At 37.5% G+C, this 19972-nt stretch overlaps 1 protein-coding gene across 1 annotated transcript in view; it reads left to right on the plus strand.

The window, feature by feature from the left end:
- The window catches only part of RAD23B (RAD23 homolog B, nucleotide excision repair protein), a 47584-nt gene that overhangs the window by 15103 nt on the left and 12509 nt on the right, over positions 1-19972 (plus strand). Inside the window, exons 2-6 of the mRNA XM_045470072.1 lie at positions 4355-4436; positions 4731-4810; positions 8194-8462; positions 13474-13529; positions 18320-18447. Coding sequence (XP_045326028.1) covers positions 4355-4436; positions 4731-4810; positions 8194-8462; positions 13474-13529; positions 18320-18447 — 615 coding nt within the window. The remainder of the gene's footprint in view (positions 1-4354; positions 4437-4730; positions 4811-8193; positions 8463-13473; positions 13530-18319; positions 18448-19972) is intronic.

Below are 19972 nucleotides of genomic sequence, written 5' to 3' on the forward strand. Positions count from 1 at the left end.
ATTGACTGTACTTACGAATTGTTGCCCTGTTATTTGTCCCTTCTTTCTTTTGGCACAAGAAGTATTTTCTAACATTTCTCTCTCCTTAATTTTTTTGCGTTTTTCCTTTTGGTATTTGTCCTATTTCTGTCTGAAATGCATGCTTACTTTATTAATTTTTCTTTAATAAACAGTTTTAATGTTAGTCTATGATTACTTTTTTAGTCAAATCATATAGGTACCGATGTCTGTAGAGTTCTCATTGTTATGTACTTAATATTTTTTAATCACCCGTTTTTGGTTTTTTTGGAGCAAAATGATTGGAGGTGTTTGTTCTTGTTGTTTGTCCTGCTTTTTTTTTTTTTTAAACTTACAAGGGTTTTGGGGTTTTGTCCCTTCCTCACTCTTTTGACATACAAAGCTAGAGAGTAGGTCCGTTATTTGTTTGGGCTTATGAAAATACAGTGGAATAGTCTTAATGGCTAAACTTTTAAAGTGTATATTCTATGGGTGTTGGAAATAAAAGTATAATTTCCATTGGTTAGAAATTATGTATACATATCAATTAAGTCTAAATTGGCTACACATTCTTGTCTGTCAGGAATGAGATTCCTGCTTATTTCTCTCATTCTTTATTTTTTCCTTCATATATTTTATTTTCCTTTCCTTACATATATTTATGCTATGTTAATTTACTCTTTCAGCAAGTGTTAATTGAACAATTACTGTGTACTCCACCACTGTGTACTGTTCTGAGAACTAGAATCACTCATAGTAACACATGTGGTCTATCATTCATTTGTGAGTTTTTTTTTAACCAACCACAGTTGCAAATATTGCATCTCTTCTCTGAACAAAGAAGTATGGAAGGAAATTATTCACCACAGAGTGCTCTGAGCTCTATGCTGTTGCTCAGCTGACTTCGGGCAAGTCATTTAGCATGTAAAGTAGCAGTTCTTAGGCAGTCCTCTCTTTTTGTTTTCGAGACCCTTTACATTTAAAATTTGTTGAGGACCCCAAAATAACTTTTATCAATGTACTTGTATTTACCGTATTAGAAATTAAGCAGAGGAATTTTCTAAATGTTCATTTAAATATAATAAATTTAAATTATTATATTCATTTAAATATAATAAACCTATTAAATGTTACAATTAATATGTTTTATGTGAAAAATTATTTTCCAAAACAACAAAAAACAGTAAGACTGGCATTATCTTACTTGCTTTGCAAAACTTGTTTTTAGTGTTTATTTAAAAAAATTTTTTTTAAGTTTATTTATTTTGAGAGAGCGAGCGCGCACAAGCAAGGGAGGGGTAGAGAGAGATGGAGATAGAGGATCCGAAGCAGGCTCTGTGCTGACAGCAGAGAGCCTGATACAGGGCTTGAACCCCACGAACCATGAGACCATGACCTGAGCTGAAGTCTGACCCTTAACTGACTGAGTCACCCAGGCACCTTAAAATGTTTTACTTTTGAGAGAGAAGAGTGTGCAAGCTTGAGAGGGCGAGGGGGAGGGGATGACTTGATCGGAAGTGGGCTCTGCACTGATAGCAGAGAGCAGGATGCAGGGCTCGAACTCTTGAACCATGAGATTCTGACCTGAGCAGAAATAAGACGTTTAACCACCCAGGTGCCCCTTGTTTTGCAAAACTTTTTAATGTTTGGCTTAATAGAAAAAGATAGATTCTCATCTGCTTCTGCACTCAGTCTTTTGTGAAGTCACATGTTTTGTAGCCTCTGGAAAACTCAAGTATATACTTGTGAGAAAATGAGAGTACAAAAGGCAAATAATATCTTTTGACCTGGTAGACCTCCTGATAAGTAAGGTCTTATGAATGTTTATGGCTCCTTCATCACACCTAGAGAATCATTGCTCTTGGCAGTATAGGGTTTAAATAAATGGGTCTTTAAAAGTTACTTTATCTTAGAAATTTGGATAGTATCTTTTGTTTCCTGCACTTATCATGACATGCTAGCTGAATGTATAGGTAAAATCAGAACTGCCAACATAAATTATAGAACAAGGGCCAACTGTAGAGTTGTTAGACTTGTGAATCCTTGTACTTTTTTATTCTGACCCACACATAACATAGAATTTACTATCTTGTGGAATTTATATCCTGAGTTTACTGATGTTGACGTCAGATTCTCTGAGTGCTTTTTTATTTTTTTATTTTTATTTAAAAAGAAATTTTTTTTAACATTTATTTATTTTTGAGACACAGAGCATGAACAGGGGAGGGTCAAAGAAAGAGGGAGACACAGAATCTGAAACAGGCTCCAGGCTCTGAGCTGTCAGCACAGAGCCCGACGCGGGGCTCGAACCCACGGACCGCGAGATCATGACCTGAGCTGAAGTCGGACGCTTAACCGACTGAGCCACCCAGGAGCCCCCTCTGAGTGCTTTTTTAAAAAGCTGTTACTTACGGGGCATCTGGGTGGCTCAGTTGGTTAAGCATTCGACTCTTGGTCACGATCTATGGGTTAAAGCCCTGCATCAGGCTCTGCGCTGGCATTAGTTTTTCGCCTAAAGCTTAGAACTATCAACTTAGACAGTTTTCAGAAGTATTCTGGGGAATTGAAGGAAATGGAATTTTCCCCCTTGATTCTTGTATCTTTCAATTTTTTTTTTTTTTAACGTTTATTATTTTTGAGAGAGACACAGACAGAATGCAAATGGGTTAGGGGCAGAGAGAGAGGGAGACACAGAATCTGAACCAGGCTCCAGGCTCCAAGCCGTCAGCACAGAGCCTGATGCGGGGCTTAAACTCACAGAGCTGTGAGATCATGACCTGAGCCGAAGTCAGACGCTCAACCCACTGAACCACCCAGGCGCCCCTGATTCTTGTATCTTTAAAGTAATGAAAGTAGTGCTCTCTCTGTGTGTCCCTATCAAGCAGTCTTTCACCTAAAGCTCAGAACTATCAACTTAGACAATTTTTCGAAGTATTCTGGGAGATAGAAGGAATGGAATTTTTCCTCTTGATTTTTGTGCCTTTAAAGTAATGAAACTAATTCCATTATATCTTCTTGCCTTCCATTATATCTCCTCTGCCACCGTGCTTTTTGATTAGTTTCAGAAATTGGACTCATTTTCAAAATACCTCATAATGAGCCTGTTGTCATATAATTTTACAGGACAGAGATCGTAAAGATCATCTGTTACAGTACCTCTTACTTTGTAGATGAGACAACAGATAGTAGTCCTCGGCCAAGGCTGAAATTTGGAGCCACCTGTAAAGCTTTTAAAAAAGTACAGGTGTTCAGGGGCACCTGGGTGGCTCAGTCAGTTAAGCATATGACTTCAGCTCAGGTCATGATCTCCCAGTTCATGAGTTCGAGCCCCACATCCAGGCTCTGTGCAGACATCCCAGAGCTTGGAACTTGCTTCGGATTCTGTGTCTCCCCCTCTCTCTGCCCCTTCCCTGCTCACTCTCTCTCAACAATAAATAAATTTTTTTAAAAAAAATTAAAAAAAAAATAAAGGTGTTCAGGCCCCATCTCTAGAAATTATGTTCTAATTGATCTTTATGAAGCCCCCTCAGATGACAATGATGAAACATATCCCACTTTTAAAGTGAATCATTTGCATCGGGCTCTGTGCTAACAGCTCAGAGCCTGGAGGCTGCTTCAGATTCTGTCTCCCTCTCTCTCTGCCCCTCCCCTTCTCACATTCTGTCTCTCAAAAATAAACATTAAAAAAAATGTTTTTAAGTGAATCATATGCCTTTCTTTTGTTTGTTTATTTATTTATTTTTGAGAGAGAGTGACAGAGCACAGTTAGTGGAGGGGCAGAGAGAGAGAGGATCCCACGCAGGCTCTCCACTGTCAGCACAGAGCCTGACACAGGGCTTGAACTCTCAAACCGTGAGATCACGACCTGAGCCGAAATCAAGATTTGGACACTTAACCAACGAGTCACCCAGGCGCCCCTGAATCACTTGCTTTTTAACATTCTTATTTAACTTTTATTTTTATTGTAGATGGGACTATTTTATTTCTTAGACCTTTTAGGTTAGAGAGCTTTTTTTTTTTTACTCTGTGGGAAATAAGCCTGTAAGCTTTATAATGAGAATCAAGACTTCTGATGTTGCAATTTTTATTTTGAGTAGATTTATCAAGTCAACTGGTAAAAGTTTTTTCTTTTAATCTGTGTATGTGTAGCAGCTGGTGGTAAAGTTTATACCTATACCTAATGATATGCATTAAGAATGAGTCTTTTTTAATATAATATTGTGAAGACATGGTCTTTAAGTTTTTGCAAGTATTAATGATTAATATACGTATAAAAGTTTTACCTTGCATTTCTCAGATTCTGGATAGTCATTTGTTGTTTAGACCTGTTAGAAAAAAATGTTTATTTTTCCTTTAGGTGAAGGCGCTGAAAGAGAAGATTGAATCTGAAAAAGGGAAAGATGCCTTTCCTGTAGCAGGTCAAAAATTAATTTATGCAGGTATGAATTAAATATTGAAAGTAATGCTATCTTTCAGATTGTGTAGACAAACTCGTTCTGTCAGACACATACACAGTGTTCGTGTTTGGTATCTTTAAATCAAATGTTAGTGCCTTTTTACCTGATTATATTTCCAATTATATTTTTCTTTATCTTGACTGATCACTTAATGATTTTCTTTGGGGAAAGTATTAATTGATAGAATTGACAATGGTAATTGTTTTAACTTCAGTTATGTGTAAGACAAAGGTTATGGGCTTCAAATAATGTATTCTTTTTTTCTTAATGTACTAGGAAAAATCCTCAATGATGATACTGCTCTAAAAGAATATAAAATTGATGAAAAAAACTTTGTGGTGGTTATGGTGACAAAAGTAAGTTTTAGCCTTGTTCTGTATATTTTTATGCATGCGAGGTTTTTGAAAAAAAATAAAGATCCCAAGTCCAGCCTTTATACTTTAGTGAATACAGTTTATGCACATCCATAGTGGCAGGCACTTGGCTGTTTTTTTAAAAATTTTAAGTTTACTTTGTGTGAACCATAAAGTTAATTTTATACATTTATAGCTTAAACATTTTTAAATAAATTAAAACAGTTGATAAAATAATCATGTGAAAATTGTTAGATTTTGCTGGAGTAGTAAAATTGCTAATTATTTAAAGATTTAAAGATGTGATTCTTAGAATAAATATTTCTTATTTTGTGGTTTTAATAAGGGTGCCTTAAAGAGACTTGTTAAATTATGTGCTAGATCTGATAGGCTTAAGCAGAAAAGACATGTAGACTCCTAAATTCAATGATATTTCTTAGTTGATGGGGTAGATTTTTAGAAACTAAAAAAGAAAAAGGCAGTTAAAGAAATGAAGGAATGATTGTTGTGAGGAAGTTTTTTAAAGGGAATTTTTTGTGACTTATTGGACTGAAATATACTTGGGACAGTTTATCAAAGTTTTTCTGTAAAACAGAATGGATATGGGTTCTGTCAGGATTCTGTAATATTTTTATTTAAAGATGCATAAGCATGCAGTAGAGAGTTAAAACAGAGAAGTGGTGTACTCGTGAGATGGATTTTTAGGATTGAATTATCATAATCTGAGAACAGTGATACTTGTAACCCTGAAAATAGGTTTAAGTAAGTAATTGGAAACCAAGTTTATTAAGGACTATAAACCATTTATTAAAATAAATGTGAGGATTTTTTTTTTAAGGTTAAGGTAATATATGCAGTAGAAATACAGAGAGTTGAGCAAGTAAATTTTATTTATTTTAACTTTTAAATTTTATTTAAATCCAAGTTAGTTAACATAGTGTAATAATGATTTCAGGAGTAGAATTTAGTGATTCATCACATACATACAACACCCAGTGCTCATCCCAGCAAATGCCCTCCTTAGTGTCTGTCACCCATTTAGCCCTTCCCCACAACCAGCACCCTGCCAGCAACCCTCAGTTTTTTTTCTATATTTAAGAGTCAAACAGGGGCGCCTGGGTGGCTCAGTCGGTTGAGTGTCCGACTTCGGCTCAGGTCATGATCTCATAGTTCGTGGGTACGAGCCCTGCATTGGGCTCTGTGCTGACAGCTCAGAGCCTGGATTCTGCTTTGGAATCTGTGTCTCCCTCCCTCCCTCCTTTTTCTCTCTCAAAAATAAACATTAAAAAAATAATTTAAAAAAAAAGAGTCAAAGAAAAAAGTCTCTTCTGGTTAGCAAGTCAGTTTTAATTACTGCATATTTTTGTCCTGAGTAAAAGCAGCTAAACGGTTTACATGTGTTGGACTTAAAAGTTTGTATAATCCATTAAGAGAACCATTGTGATTTTGCTATGTTAAAGCACTTACTCATTAAATGTTTGGGTTTTTTTAATATAATTTATTGTCAAATTGGTTTCCATACAACACCCAGTGCTTATCCCAACAAGTGCCCTCCTCAATTTCCATCACCCACTTTCCCGTCTCCCCCACCCCCCATCAACCCTGTTTGTTCTTAGTATCCAAGAGTCTCTTATGGTTTGCCTCCCTCTCTGTGATTTTTTTCCCCTTCCCCTCCTCCATGGTCTTCCGTTAAGTTTCTCAAGATCCACATATGAGTGAAAACATATGGTGTCTTTCTCTGACTTACTTTACTTAGCCATTAAATGTTAAACTTTACATACAAGAAACAGAATCATGAGGAAAGTTTGTCTCAATTGAGTATTTTTTAATTGTGTTAAAATATACGTAACACAAAATTTACCAGTTTAACCATTTTTAATTGTACAGTTCAGTGGTATTAAGTGCATTCACATTGTTGTGCAACCATCTCCAGTACTCTGTACCCACTAAATAGTAACTCCCCATTCTGCCCCCACCCCCCCAGGCCTTGGTAACCACCATTCTACTTTCCATGAATTTAACTACTCTATACATCTCATATAAATGGAATCATAAAGTATTTTCCTTGTGTGACTGGCTTATTTCCCTTAGCGTAGTGTCTTCTAGGTTCATCCATGTTATAGCGTGTGCCAGAGTTTCTGTCCTTTTAGGGCTGAATAATACTCCATTGTCTTATCTAGTTTTATCATGAATAGTATGCAAAATGTGGTAGCCACATATTTGGATATGTATATGTTTGGGGTCTTATTTCCTTTAGTATTGTAATAACCTTGACTGTTTAGAACGTAACTAAGAATTAAACAGGATAGGTCTCAGAATAGATGGATGTGTTTGAAGAATAGCTACTTAGAGCCAAGCTTTTTCTTATTTTACACAGGACTCTACTGATAATTTGTGGTTATTTTATTTTCAAGTTAATAATAGAAGCCATCTATTAGAAGGGGAAGTAGTAGGCATTATAGAGGCAAAGAGAAATGACCTTATTATAAAGAGCCAGGAAAACTGTTTAGATCAGAAGTAAGCAGCAAAACCTCAAAAAGCAGATGGGTTTGCTACCATTTAGAATGAGGCTTAAATAGCATTGTGGCAACAGAGACTTTGTGAGGGCATGAAATGTTATATTATTATAATCATCATAAATAATCTTAAGGGAAATACTAAATTAGCATAATACATTTAAATTACATTTTAATCTAAATCAGAGTTTAGAACATTAATAATTTGCAGAGTATTATATTGGCAGTTTGAAAAGTTATAGGGCTAAACACAAGACTCTTAGAACAAAGAAAAGAGGGAGTGAATGCTCCTAGTATTATTTTTTTTCAGTCCCCTGTCCTACCTTGCACAGCAAGTCTTTCCAGTGCATGCTGAACTAGCTCAGATCAAACAAGAGAGTTATTTTGGTGATGCTTTTATTATTATTATTATTATTATTTTATTTTATTTTTATTTATTTATTTTTTTTGGTGATGCTTTTAAATGACAATAAATACCTTGAAGTTATAACCTTGGAACTTAAACTGTAAAGTTTGGTAGGGGGTAATTAAATGGTCCTTTTTTTTTTTTTTAGTACACATTCTATGTATCTCTGAATAGTGGCTTCTATTGGTTCTTTTTTGTAGTGACTTGGTACCATAACAAAGACAAACTGTTAGCTAAAAGCTAATTAAGGTTGTTAGTTAATATATCAGCTTTGAAAGAGTAACATAGTGATTCAGATTGCTAATACTGATCATTTATTAAGTTACTTTACAAAATTATTTTCAAGTTACAAGTTTATATTAGTGTTATGTTTGTAGCCTCCTATAATGATAGTCTACTTAGAGATCAGGTAATAATGTGGTATTTTATCATGATTCATTATTTTACTTTTTTAATGTGTTTAGCCCAAAGCAGTGACTACACCAGCACCAGCTACAACCCAGCAGTCAAATCCTGCCACCACGACCACAGTTAGCTCCACCACAGCTCCAGCTGTGGTCCAGGTCCCGACCTCTCCTCCCGCTTTGGCTCCCACTCCTACCCCTGCGTCCATCACTCCAGCATCAACGACAGCATCTTCTGAACCTGCGCCTGCTAGTGCAACGAAACAAGAGAAACCTGCAGAAAAGCCAGCAGAAACACCAGTGGCTACTAGTCCAACATCAACTGACAGGTAAGAACTGTATTCTAGGAAATTGTATCCCAAAACACATTCATATTAGGAACTTCATGCATGTAGGGGTGCCTGGGTGGCTCAGTCAGTTAAGCGTCCGACTTCGGCTCAGGTCACAGTCTCATAGTTTGTGAGTTCAAGCCCCACGTTGGGCTCTGTGCTGAACAGCTCAGAGTCTAGAGATTCTGTGTGTCCCTCTCTCTCTGCCCCTCCCTGCCTGATCTCTGTCTCTCTCTCAAGAATGAATATGAATAAACATTAAAAAAAAAGAACTTCATGCATGTGTTTGTTTTGATTATTGTTTTGATCAAACTAACTTTGTTTCTACTCTGTTAAACTTTTCTGAACATTGAACTCTCACTAAAACTAACTTTTGTGCCTGTTTAAATTTTCGTGATCCAGTTTTGTATACTCCATTATTTTTTTTCCCAGGGGAAGGGAAAGAGGGTCAAAGTTATTCTTCATTTTGTGTAGAAAAATTAGGAAATACAAATGCCCAGAAAGAATTATAAAAATAACTTCATATTTTATTATAGTTTGACATATTATAAATAACTTGACACTGCCCCAGTCATTATTTATATTATTTTCTGATTGTTGTCATTTCTATTGTAAACATCTTTCATTCCATTAAATATTTCCATTTGCTGCATAGCATTGTGTTTGGATCTGACGTTTGTTCACGCTCAACCTTAGAAAAGTAACATCTTTGGGTATTTTCCTCATCTGAAAATTTGCGGATGACAACCTATCTCCTAGAGTTGTTATAAGGATTAAATGGAATAATGAATATAAAAGGTGTAAAATAGCACACGGTACACAGCAATACATATCAGCTGTTGTGGGTACTTCACCTACCACCTTTTGTTGAACATATGGATTGTTTCAGTTTTCCACTGTTTTATCTATTATTTTTGTGAACTTTTGTAGACATTTAAGTTTTGCCTGTGTAGATCTTTAAAACCAAAGAAAAAGCACTGGGATATTTGTGGAGCAAGAAATAATTTCTTGTGAGAAGTTGACAAGATTACTGAGTAATTTATGACAAAAGTTTTTTCCCCCAATGGTAAATAAAAGAACCAAAGCAGGTGCTTTATTTTGCTTGGCTGGAGCTTGTACGGGGAATTTCTGCTTTATCTGACAGCATGGGTTGTATTAAGTCCAGTGTGCATTGGCACTGGAGCTGTTTGTGTTTTGTGACTTTAGTATAACTTGGGACCTCAGTGGCAATAGAGTCCTTGGAATCAAAACCAGACAGAATGGAGATCTGTACAGGAGTTGGAAACACGTACTGAAAGGGAAGCATGTTTGTGATAAATACAACAATGATCAGAAAAAAATTAGTTACAATTATTTTAGTGTTTTACCTATGTGTTCAGTTTCTGTGTCTGATCCAAGTCAACCATGTTTGGAGGGGTTTGAGTCATCTGGTTTATTGCTCACTTTGGGCCTCTTTTCAAGGAATTAAATATTTCCTCTATGCCTGCCTGCTGCACTTTGCCTTAGTTTAGGCCTTCTGAGACACCGTCACCTAACTTGATGCTTCTCCCACGTACATTTAGAAATGCATTCAACACTCTTACCTAGTGGGAGACAACCAGACTCAGGTTAAGCTGTTCTATCAAAAGGTTGTTGGTCCATTCTGTGTGAAGGAGGGAAGTTAACAAATTTAACACATTGTTTCCCAGACCATTTAAACATTGTAAATGTAATTAAATATATGTTCATCAGTACAGGATAGCCTATTTTCTTACATGTTTTCAGCTCTTTGAAAAGCTTATAGTGAGAATTTCAGAATTGATCAGTACAATCTCTTTTTTTAAAATTTTCTTCCTGGAGGTACAGTTTCACTTACCGATTCTTAAGATTCAGGATTACCTTTTCAGACCTACAGAGGTTGCATAAATCAGTAGATGATCAGTGATCCACAGAGCAGATACTAGAGTTACTTACTTGGTTGGGCTTTGTACACCATTTCCCCAAATTATCACCACCTTCGAGAAGGGTAACAGAAGGATGAGGGAAGCTCAGAAAACTGGCTGCTTAAATGTACCTTACTCCTTTCATCTGCTCTAAAACATTTAGTGTCCTGTAAAGCACAAAACTTAGTGGGCTAATTATCAGGAGATACACTGGTACCAATTCGAGGGACATCAGAAAGTTTATTCATCACCCCTGGCCTGACATTTCGTTATTAGTCATTTGTGTCTTTAGGCCAGTTTTGTTCTTTAAAAACTACCGATTGCAATGCAAATCCTATTTGTATATATCTACCTTAGAGAAACTGCCTGTGTGCACAAAGACTGCGTTAATTTGTAATTAAAGGCAAATTGGAACCAACCTAAATATCCATTAATAAGGGAATGACTTGACCTGCAATTTATTCATATTGGAGAGCAATGCTGCTTGAAGGTGGTAGTAAGTAGGCAGCATAATCGTCACTGGGAGTATGTTTGAAATTAAACCCCTGACCTAAGTCAGAATTCTCTGGGGGCAGATCACAGAAACCTGTATTTTAACAAGCTCTCCTGGTGAATTTTTAGGCTTCCTAAAGTTTGAGAAGCCCTAATATCCAATAGTACAGGCCAGTTAAAGTATGTAGTATATATGCATATTGAGTGAGTGTGGTTTCAAGGCTTTGTTATCAAGTGAGAAAAAGAGATTACAAAATAATATGGGCAGTAACCGTAAACCAAACAAAAGCCACAAAACGACATCATATATTTTCTTTGGGTATATGTAGTAATGTGTAGTAACAAAGGAACAGCACACTAACTGATAAGTGGTTTCCTCTGCAGATGGGGAAGGAGAAGCAATGAGGCAGAGTCAAGGTTGAAGAATGGCAGTCCAACCTCACCTCACTGTGGTCTGTGATATTATGTAAAAGGAAATTTTAAAGCCGTATGCAAAACAGCACAAACTGTTCTGTAAAAGAACTGCAGGAAAAAACACTAGTCCTACCAGGTAGTAGAATGTACTCTACATGGTAACAATTGCGACAATTTAGAGTGACTCTTACTAGAAATACGGCTCAGTTAAATAGATAGTATTCTAGAAACAGACCAGAATACATACCAGAGACTTCATGCAAGATAAACATGTGATTTCAGACCACTGAGGAAAATGCTGTTGGGATTAATGTCTAGCCAAATGGAAGGGGAAAGATGGATCACTCTAGACAGATCACGATTCAACATAAAAGTGAAACCATAAACAAGAGAACATGGAAAAATAAAAATCTTTAAAAAGTTATAAAAGGAATAATTGATAAATTTGTCCATAGAAAGAATTTAGTAAGAGCTTGATTTGGCCAATTAAATTAAGTACTGTGCGCCTGGGGAAAAACAGGTAGTTGTAGTTATGCTGACTGAGATAATCAAGTTAAGTGAAACACATTCAAAAGCAAGACACAACTTGTTACATAGAAACTGCTAGTGGTGGTTGTTCCCTAGGTTGGGGTCTTGGGCAGAATTAGTTTTCCTGTATACTTTTCAGAACTTTTTTCCTTCTGTACATGTTAGCCTATCGAGTTAATGAAGATACTTTAAAAATTATACCAAACAAGTAGTTTAATCATGATAATCATATCGGATGTTAGGATGCCAGGCACTTTGCTAAACACTTTACCAGCAGTAACTCCACATACATACATACATACATACATACATACAACTTAGCGATACATGGATATTATTGTTGACCCCATTGTATTGATGAACAAACTGAGGCTTAGAAAGTAATTTATGAATTCAAACTTAGATATTCTACTTGCTCTTGCTATGCTATAGGATTTTCTCAGAACTGAAGTCCACTGTGTTCTCTTTTTAAAATTGGGAGTAAGTGTGTTGTATGTATGTTTTAATCTAACTGCTCCCTTTACTACTTTTGTAAACTTGAATTTATTTTTCTTTGGCCTACTCTTCCTGGTCTTTCATAATCTTGTTTTTGTCTACCTTGTTTTCCAGACTCATCTTCTGCAATTGCCCAACAGAAACTTAGTGCTTTTAACTGATTAACTTTCGGTTACAACTTGCATTTTGTCACACGTCTCCCCATTTTTTGCTTATGCTGTGTTCCTTGATTTAAATGCCTTCCTTCAGTTTCGTATAAGATCTAACTGAAATTCTGTTATGTAAAGATTTCCCAGGCCTTTCCAGCCTAATGTGGTTTCTACTTTGGCTATTTATCATGTACAGGTTTTTCTCCACTATTTGAAAGTAGAGCGTTCCTTTGAAACCTTTTGTAAAAGCAGAAATAGCATAAAGCAATTGCCATTAATTTATATGGAAAAAGTTTTGATCATTCCCAGACCCAAAAAATAACCTCCCAGGCTTAGGACACACCTTGCTATTGGATGCACTAAGTAAATTAAGACAAAGCACAAATGCACACACACACGGCTCAGAATTAACAGTGACTTGATACTGAGATGCTGAGTCTAGTTCCAGTTGAAGGAGCTTGGTGGCGCCACTCTCTTCTTGGGGTGTACGCCTCTAGAAAGGCTTGCTGCAAAGCAAATGAAACACTATTTTCACTTTTCTTGTAAAAGCAGAAATCCTCTTCAGAGACCATCCTCTGGATTTCTTATAGTTAGTGAAAACAGGTATTAATGTAGATCTTTTGTAAAAGCAAAGCAGTGGAGTGTGAACTATGGAAAAGTGGGGATACTTGCATTGTTTGTATTTCTTCCACTGTGACTTGACTTAAATTCTCATGTAAATTCTTTCAGGGAAATGGTTGTACATTCTCTTTTTTGTATTCCTTAAGTAGTAAGCAGTCTGGTTATTTTACATCTTTGGACATTTAAAGTGATGCATTTGCAGAAGAATGAGTATTAAGATTGGAAATGTTATGGATAAAGGCTTTAGGATTAATCTAGAGGACAGTTTAAACACTGTAGCCAGACTTTTACATTTAATTAAAATAAAATAATCTCTTTATATAGTGGACAGTTACTAAACTTTAAGTTTATATACTTTCTGAAGTATGATTTTTTAAAAACCTTTTGCAGTACATCAGGAGATTCTTCTCGGTCAAACCTTTTTGAAGATGCAACAAGTGCACTTGGTAAGTGTCTACGTTGTAAATGACCTTATCAGAGGGATCATTTCTGTAGGTCATGTGTTCATCTTCATGGTTACTTATAATCGAGTTGCTAAATGGTTTCGATAATTGTTCGATTAATGTTTCTAAAGACTTTGTAAATTAATGTGTTATATATTGAATCCTTAGAATTGTACTGTTGTTATTCGAGGTAAGCATATTCTTTTAGTTAAAGCAGATCATTTTCCAAATGTGAATTCTAAATATGGTCTTAACAGAGTTTGAACTATGTACAGGTGTATTACAAAATGTTTTTGAAGTCGGTACAGGATGTTACTAAATCTGTCTCACACCTCATCTTATTCTCCTTCAGCCTTTATTCCAGTTTGTAGCCCTGTCGGGTCCCATCTGTATTTCACTGCTTATATCATGCTTGTAGTGAACATACCTTTCTATCCCAACTTTTTTTTTTTTTTTTTTTTTTTTTAAGTTTATTTATTTTGAGAGAGAGGGAGAGAGAAAATCCCAAGCAGGCCCCGAGCTCTGTCTCACCAATCGTGACATCATGACCTGAGCCAGAATCAAGAGTTGGCTGCTTAATCAACTGAGCCACCCAGACACCCCATCCCAACTTTAAATTTAACTATGCTGGATGACGCTCTTTCATCTCCCCTTCACACTTAATATGTCAAAATCAGTTTTGTTTTTTGCCCCTGTTTTTCCATTATAACACTTTGGTATGTTTCCTCCTGTGCCTGCTGATTATTGGTCAGTTGGCTGGGAACCCATTCCTCCCCTTTGGTACTATTCTGTGTTACTGGAAATGGTAGGGAGGTAGAAGACTGGGAACAGGTGGGAACAGCAGCTTCAGTGGTATGGGCTTCTAGTTTCTTTGCTTACTTAGTTGCTGCAGCAGCAGGGTTCTAACAGCAGTAGTACCTCATGAGATGTAGGGTGGCCTCTGACCTGATTGGACTTGAACTCCATGAACCTCTCATTGCCATGGAAACAGCATCTTGGCTGCCCATAGCATGTAGGGGCAAAATGTTACTAAGGTCACCGCATGTACCACACCCACATCTTTACATTTACTGTTGTCTGGGACTGCTCTGCTACCAAGTAAGTATAAGTTAGTGTCCAATCAGCAAAATAGAAATCACTCTGTTTCATACAGGGACATGCTTAATCCTCAGAAGTCCTTACAGAGATACCGGACTAGAGGTACTAGTCTAGAGGACTAGAGATGAGCCAGAAATCGGTAATGTGCTCTCCACTTGCAGAGCTGGAACGCACTGGTACTTGTCCCTGGGACTGCCGAACTGTCTGCTGCCACCGCTATCTCAGTCGGAAAGCGTGTGCCTCCAAGCTCTAGCTGCTGCTACTACACGTGCACCTCTGAAGACGGTGTCTTACCTTTACGTCTTCTGTCAACCTGTACAGCTTAGGTCATGGGACCCCTCTACTCTTTAATTCACCCAGTCTTTATGTAGATACCCTGCTGCTTTAAGCTTTTCTTTTATGGCTTGTGGCACTACTCTTTTCTTGATCCATGCCTCTGACTACTCCTTTTCAGGCCTTCTAGTTAATTCTTTTTATTTTACCTGACCCTTAAATATACGGATCTTCTGCGGTTCTGCTCTAGCCCATAGTTCAAAGTTCAAACTCTGGAAATACTATAATGATTCCCAAAATTATAACCCCAGTACACATCTCCTTCTGAGCCTCCAGATTCAGATGTGAACTGATTCATTCTTTAAACTGCCACCTGGAAGATGTCCAACCTCCATAAACTCTGTAGGTTCCAGACAGAGTCCTGTTTTATTCCCCCATCCAATGCTTCTCCTTTGTTCCTCATTGCTTGCACCATCATCTCTAGCAAACATTGGCATCGTCCTTGATCCCCCTGCCTCTCTTGGCCTGTTGAGCCCAGGGTACTGATGGCCCTCCTTTCTAATGTCTCCAGAATACTTGTTTCCACTGCCACTTGCCTGCCTTAGTTCATGCCCTTACCTCACTAATACCCCTGCATTATTCTCTCCTACATGTCAGTGCTCTGTTATGGTGGGTTTTATAAAAGGCTGATCTAATGAGGTTATTGTTAGTTCTTTGTGCAGTTTCTTGTGACCGGGAAGATAAGACTCTTGATGACACATAAAGGTTCTTCGTCACCACTACTTTTAGTCTCATTAGCTCTCTCTCTTGTGTTGTCCATTGTCCCTAGTTTTCCTATGAGTAGCAAACTGTTTATAAGCATTTATTTTTGAGTTTTGATAACTTGACTAATTAGGAGGCGTGATTTTAGGAGGTGTAACATGATGACTTGGTTTGGGGGCTCAGGAGTCTGACAGCCTGTGTTGGTCTCTGCACTATGACTTACCAGCCATTGATCCCATGATCAAAATAAACCTTTCTCATGGAGTTACTGCGAGACTTAAGTGAGAAACACCATGTTAAAATCGTTTAGTTCAGGTAGTGCACAGCTCCTAATTTCTTTTATCTTGATGCTGAATTCTGAATCTGGGAACTAAATTACTCAGAGTATATTGGCACTTAAGTAGCTTTGTGCCAGAAGTATATGAATAGGTGATTAAGAAAAAAAATATCTTAACAAGTCCTCTATGGAAGCAGAAAGGAAAAGTCCTTAACTCTAGATATCAAATGCCACCTTAGCTCAGTGATATTTAGGGTTTTTTTTTAACTATACTTTTATAGGTAACAAATGCCTTTTGAAAATTCTGCAGAAAATCATTAAACTGGTAAGAGTATCACTGTGCCAGGGAAACGGTGATGCAGAATGACAGGGTCCCTTGCACAGTTGAACTTTTCATTCAGATGGGGTAAAGAAAGAAGGGTGAAACGTAAAGTAAATTGCAAGTTATGATTAATGATTTTAAGGAAACAAACGGCTTCCTTAAAGAAAAACAGAAGGTGCTTATACATAGGATAGGCAGTACATCTGTGAGACTGTAACATTTAAATTGAGAACTAGAGCCTGCAGAGGAACTGGCTCTCAGACAAGCCTGGTTATGTGTGTAGAGGTTCTGCGGCAGGTTTTAGAAGGTACGACTTATGAACTGGAAAATATCAGTGTGGTTGGAGCATGGTGTTTGAAGATGGTTGAGAGGTTTTCTTTTTAAAGGCTCGCGTTTGCAGCCATGTGAAGAAAGAATTGTAGGCTTGAGGGAGGCGGTGGGGAGGGGCAGGAGAGGAAGCAGGGTGTAATCCAGAGACTTTTGTGGTCTGGTCTTGAGTGAAGGCAGTGGAGAAAGGGGGAACCTAGGTAGTTTTGCACTGTAATTCAGAGGGAGGATCTGCAGATAACGCTGCTAGATGAGATGTGAAAGACAAGGGGAAGGGAACTGTGATCACCAGTTTTCTGGTTCTTGTACTTGTGTGGAAGGATGTGCCGTTTATTGAAACGGAGAAGGCAGATAGGTAGTGGAGGGGCACATTTGAGGGAGAAACCTTTAGAGATCCAAAGTCACATGTCAGTATTGGTTGAGGAGTGAGTGGAATGTGAGAAGTGGACACAGCCTTTGCAAACAGCTATGGCTGGAAAGGGAAGGGAGCGGACATTTCTGAAAGAGAAGTCGAGATGTGGCCATGGGGGCATGCTTCTGTTTTTAGGATGACATTCTAGGATATAGTTAACTGCTGATCAGGATAACTAAGTGGAGAGTGAAGGGTGGGAGGTGGAAAAGAGAGAAGATAACTAAAGGGTACAGTTCTTTGAGGAGACAAGAAGGGATGAATAGCACCCAGAACACAAGTAGAAGAAAAGATGGCTTAAGTGAGGTGAGTTTAGTGTAGAGAGTTGGCTTTCTTTCAGAGTGTGGTCTGTTGTCTGACATTTCCGTGAAGAGCAAGTTTGGGTCAGAGACAGCCTGTGGGAAGTGATTTCCTGGAATAGCAGTGCTTGGTTCATTGCCCCAGCTCTGTATGGTATGAGAAAGTCTAACTTTCTGATTTCTAACCTCCTTTTTTCCCTCTGCTTTGATAATAAAAGGTGTCAAGGGAAAACTGAACTTGTTATAGCTGAATCGATTGCTTGAAATGTCCCTCCTACTTGTTTCAGAAATTAGTTCATCTGTCTCTTCTAGGTTGCCTTCCCTGACCTGCTAATTCTGTCCCATATTTGTGCTACATTTGTACCTGATATTTTTATTGTATTTACAAGTTACCAGAAACTTCCTGGTATGAAACAACACAGATTTATTATTATGGTACAGTAGGTTAGAAGTCTAACATGGTACTCACTGGTCTAAAATCAAGGGGCTAAATCACTGGGCTACTATCAGAGCTGCATTCCTTTCTGGATACTCTAGGGGAGAATTTGTTCTGTGTCTTTTCCAGGCTTCTGGAGGCTACCCACATTCCTTGGCTTATAGCCCCTTCCTCTTTCATCAAAGACAACAGCATATCATTTGTGACCTTGCTTCTTTTCTCTTGTCTTTATATCTGTTTCTCTGACCCTCTCCTCTGTTTTCCTTCACTTTTAAGGACTCTTGTGATTACATTGGACCCACCCAGATAATCTGGGATAATTTCCCCATCTTGAGAGTCAGTTGATAAACAACCTTAATTCTGCTTTGCCTTGTAAACCTAAGGTATTACAGATTTCCATGGATTCGCAGGGGGCATTATTCTACCTGCCACATATGTGTAGTTTGTGCTGTTGTGCCTCTTTGTATTCCTAGCCCTGCAGTGCCTGAAACACTGTATATACATGAAGCCCCAAGAAATATGTGGAAAATGTGTATTTATTAAATGTTTCCTTTCTTTCCTCTCCCCCCATCCCACATACCTTTTCTTAGTGACAGGTCAGTCTTATGAGAATATGGTAACCGAGATCATGTCAATGGGATATGAGCGAGAGCAAGTAATTGCAGCCCTGAGAGCCAGTTTCAACAACCCTGACAGAGCAGTGGAGTATCTTTTAATGGTGAGAAATATTTCACTTCATTCTACTTTAAAACTGAAAGCTCACAGATCTTAAAGGAACAATAACAGTTCTCAGAAAAAATGATAATATATGCTAATAATTTATATAATGCGTTTTTATTAGTGTGTTAACACTTTGTGTTGAAAAGATGTAGTCTCTTTTAAAGATTTTGATGTGATTTTTAGTTAGGAAACAACGTGACTAAATGAGTTGTAAAATTGGCTATCCACTTGGAGCAGTACCTTCTAGCCTATTCATGTCATAATGACAGCTTGTGTGTTTGGAGAGTGGAGACAGATTTTTTAAAATCTAATCTTCCATTTTTAGTAGCTTTTTGACAGCCAGCATACTTACTCCTGGGTATACTGTTTAAGGCAAAAATATCAAAGTGGAAGCCCATGCCCAATTGTATTTGTCTTGTACTATGTACATTTTTGTAATTCATTGGCCATCTTTTAAAAATTGAGAGATTTCACTTATAAATTCAGATAGCTCGTTTGTTGGATCCAGATTTTTGCAAGGGTTTAGATCATAGACTCTTTAATTTACTATATCCCCATCCATTCCCTGTTACCTGACATAGCATTGTACATTTAATTTAATATATAATGTTATATTATTTGCCTTTGCATTTGAATTGTCAGCTTGTTTATAGTCAGTGGTAGTCAAGGGGATTTTGAATAAGTTCTTGTCTTTTACTAGCATAAAATTTTGAGAAATAGATTGTTGTGGACATGGTATTTATGACAGTGAATGTCTGTTATTTACAGATATGGCATGGGCTAAAATAATAGCATAGAATTTTGGAGCAACATTTAATTAGATTTTTAAAAATCTGGGACGCCTGGGTGGCTCAGTGGATTAAGCGGCTAAATCTTCATTTCAGCTCAGGTCATGATCTCACGGTTTGTAACTTCAAGCCCCACATTGGGCTCTGCGCTCACAGCGTGGAGCCTGCTTTGGATCCTCTGTCTCCCTCTCTCTGCCCCTCCCCAATTCTCTCTCCCTCTCTTTCTCTCTCTCTCCCTCCCCCCCTCTCTCTCAAAAATAAAAAAATGAAAAAAAATTTAAAAATCTTAACATTTTATTCCATAATTGTCTTTGGTGTTTTACAGTATTATCAAGTTCTGAATTGCCCTAAATATCATCTTAGAAATCCAGAATCCTAACTCTTGTGGGGAATATAGTTCACAGTTTAACCTATTCATTTGTTTCCAGGTTGTACTTTTGTTAGAAACTCCTTTTCAGATAATAGTTTCAGGAGAGAGTCAAAGTCAAGAATGAGTAACTGTGCTGCCTCCACCAGTTATTTGCCTACTCATTTGTATATGAGATTCACAAAACCTTTTATCATTTCCTCTTCTGAATTCTCTTTTTCCATTGTCCTCTTAATGAGAGTCTTTAAAATGATGGTAGTCCATTTATCAGTTTGTAATTTAGGAATCATTTTGGATTGGTAACTGTTGTGAGTTTGTTTGTGGTACCCTTCCACCCCCCCCCCCCCCCCCCCCCCCCCCAGAAAACA

This window comes from Leopardus geoffroyi, chromosome D4, assembly GCF_018350155.1.
Source record: "Leopardus geoffroyi isolate Oge1 chromosome D4, O.geoffroyi_Oge1_pat1.0, whole genome shotgun sequence".
In the NCBI taxonomy this organism is placed as follows: domain Eukaryota; kingdom Metazoa; phylum Chordata; class Mammalia; order Carnivora; family Felidae; genus Leopardus; species Leopardus geoffroyi.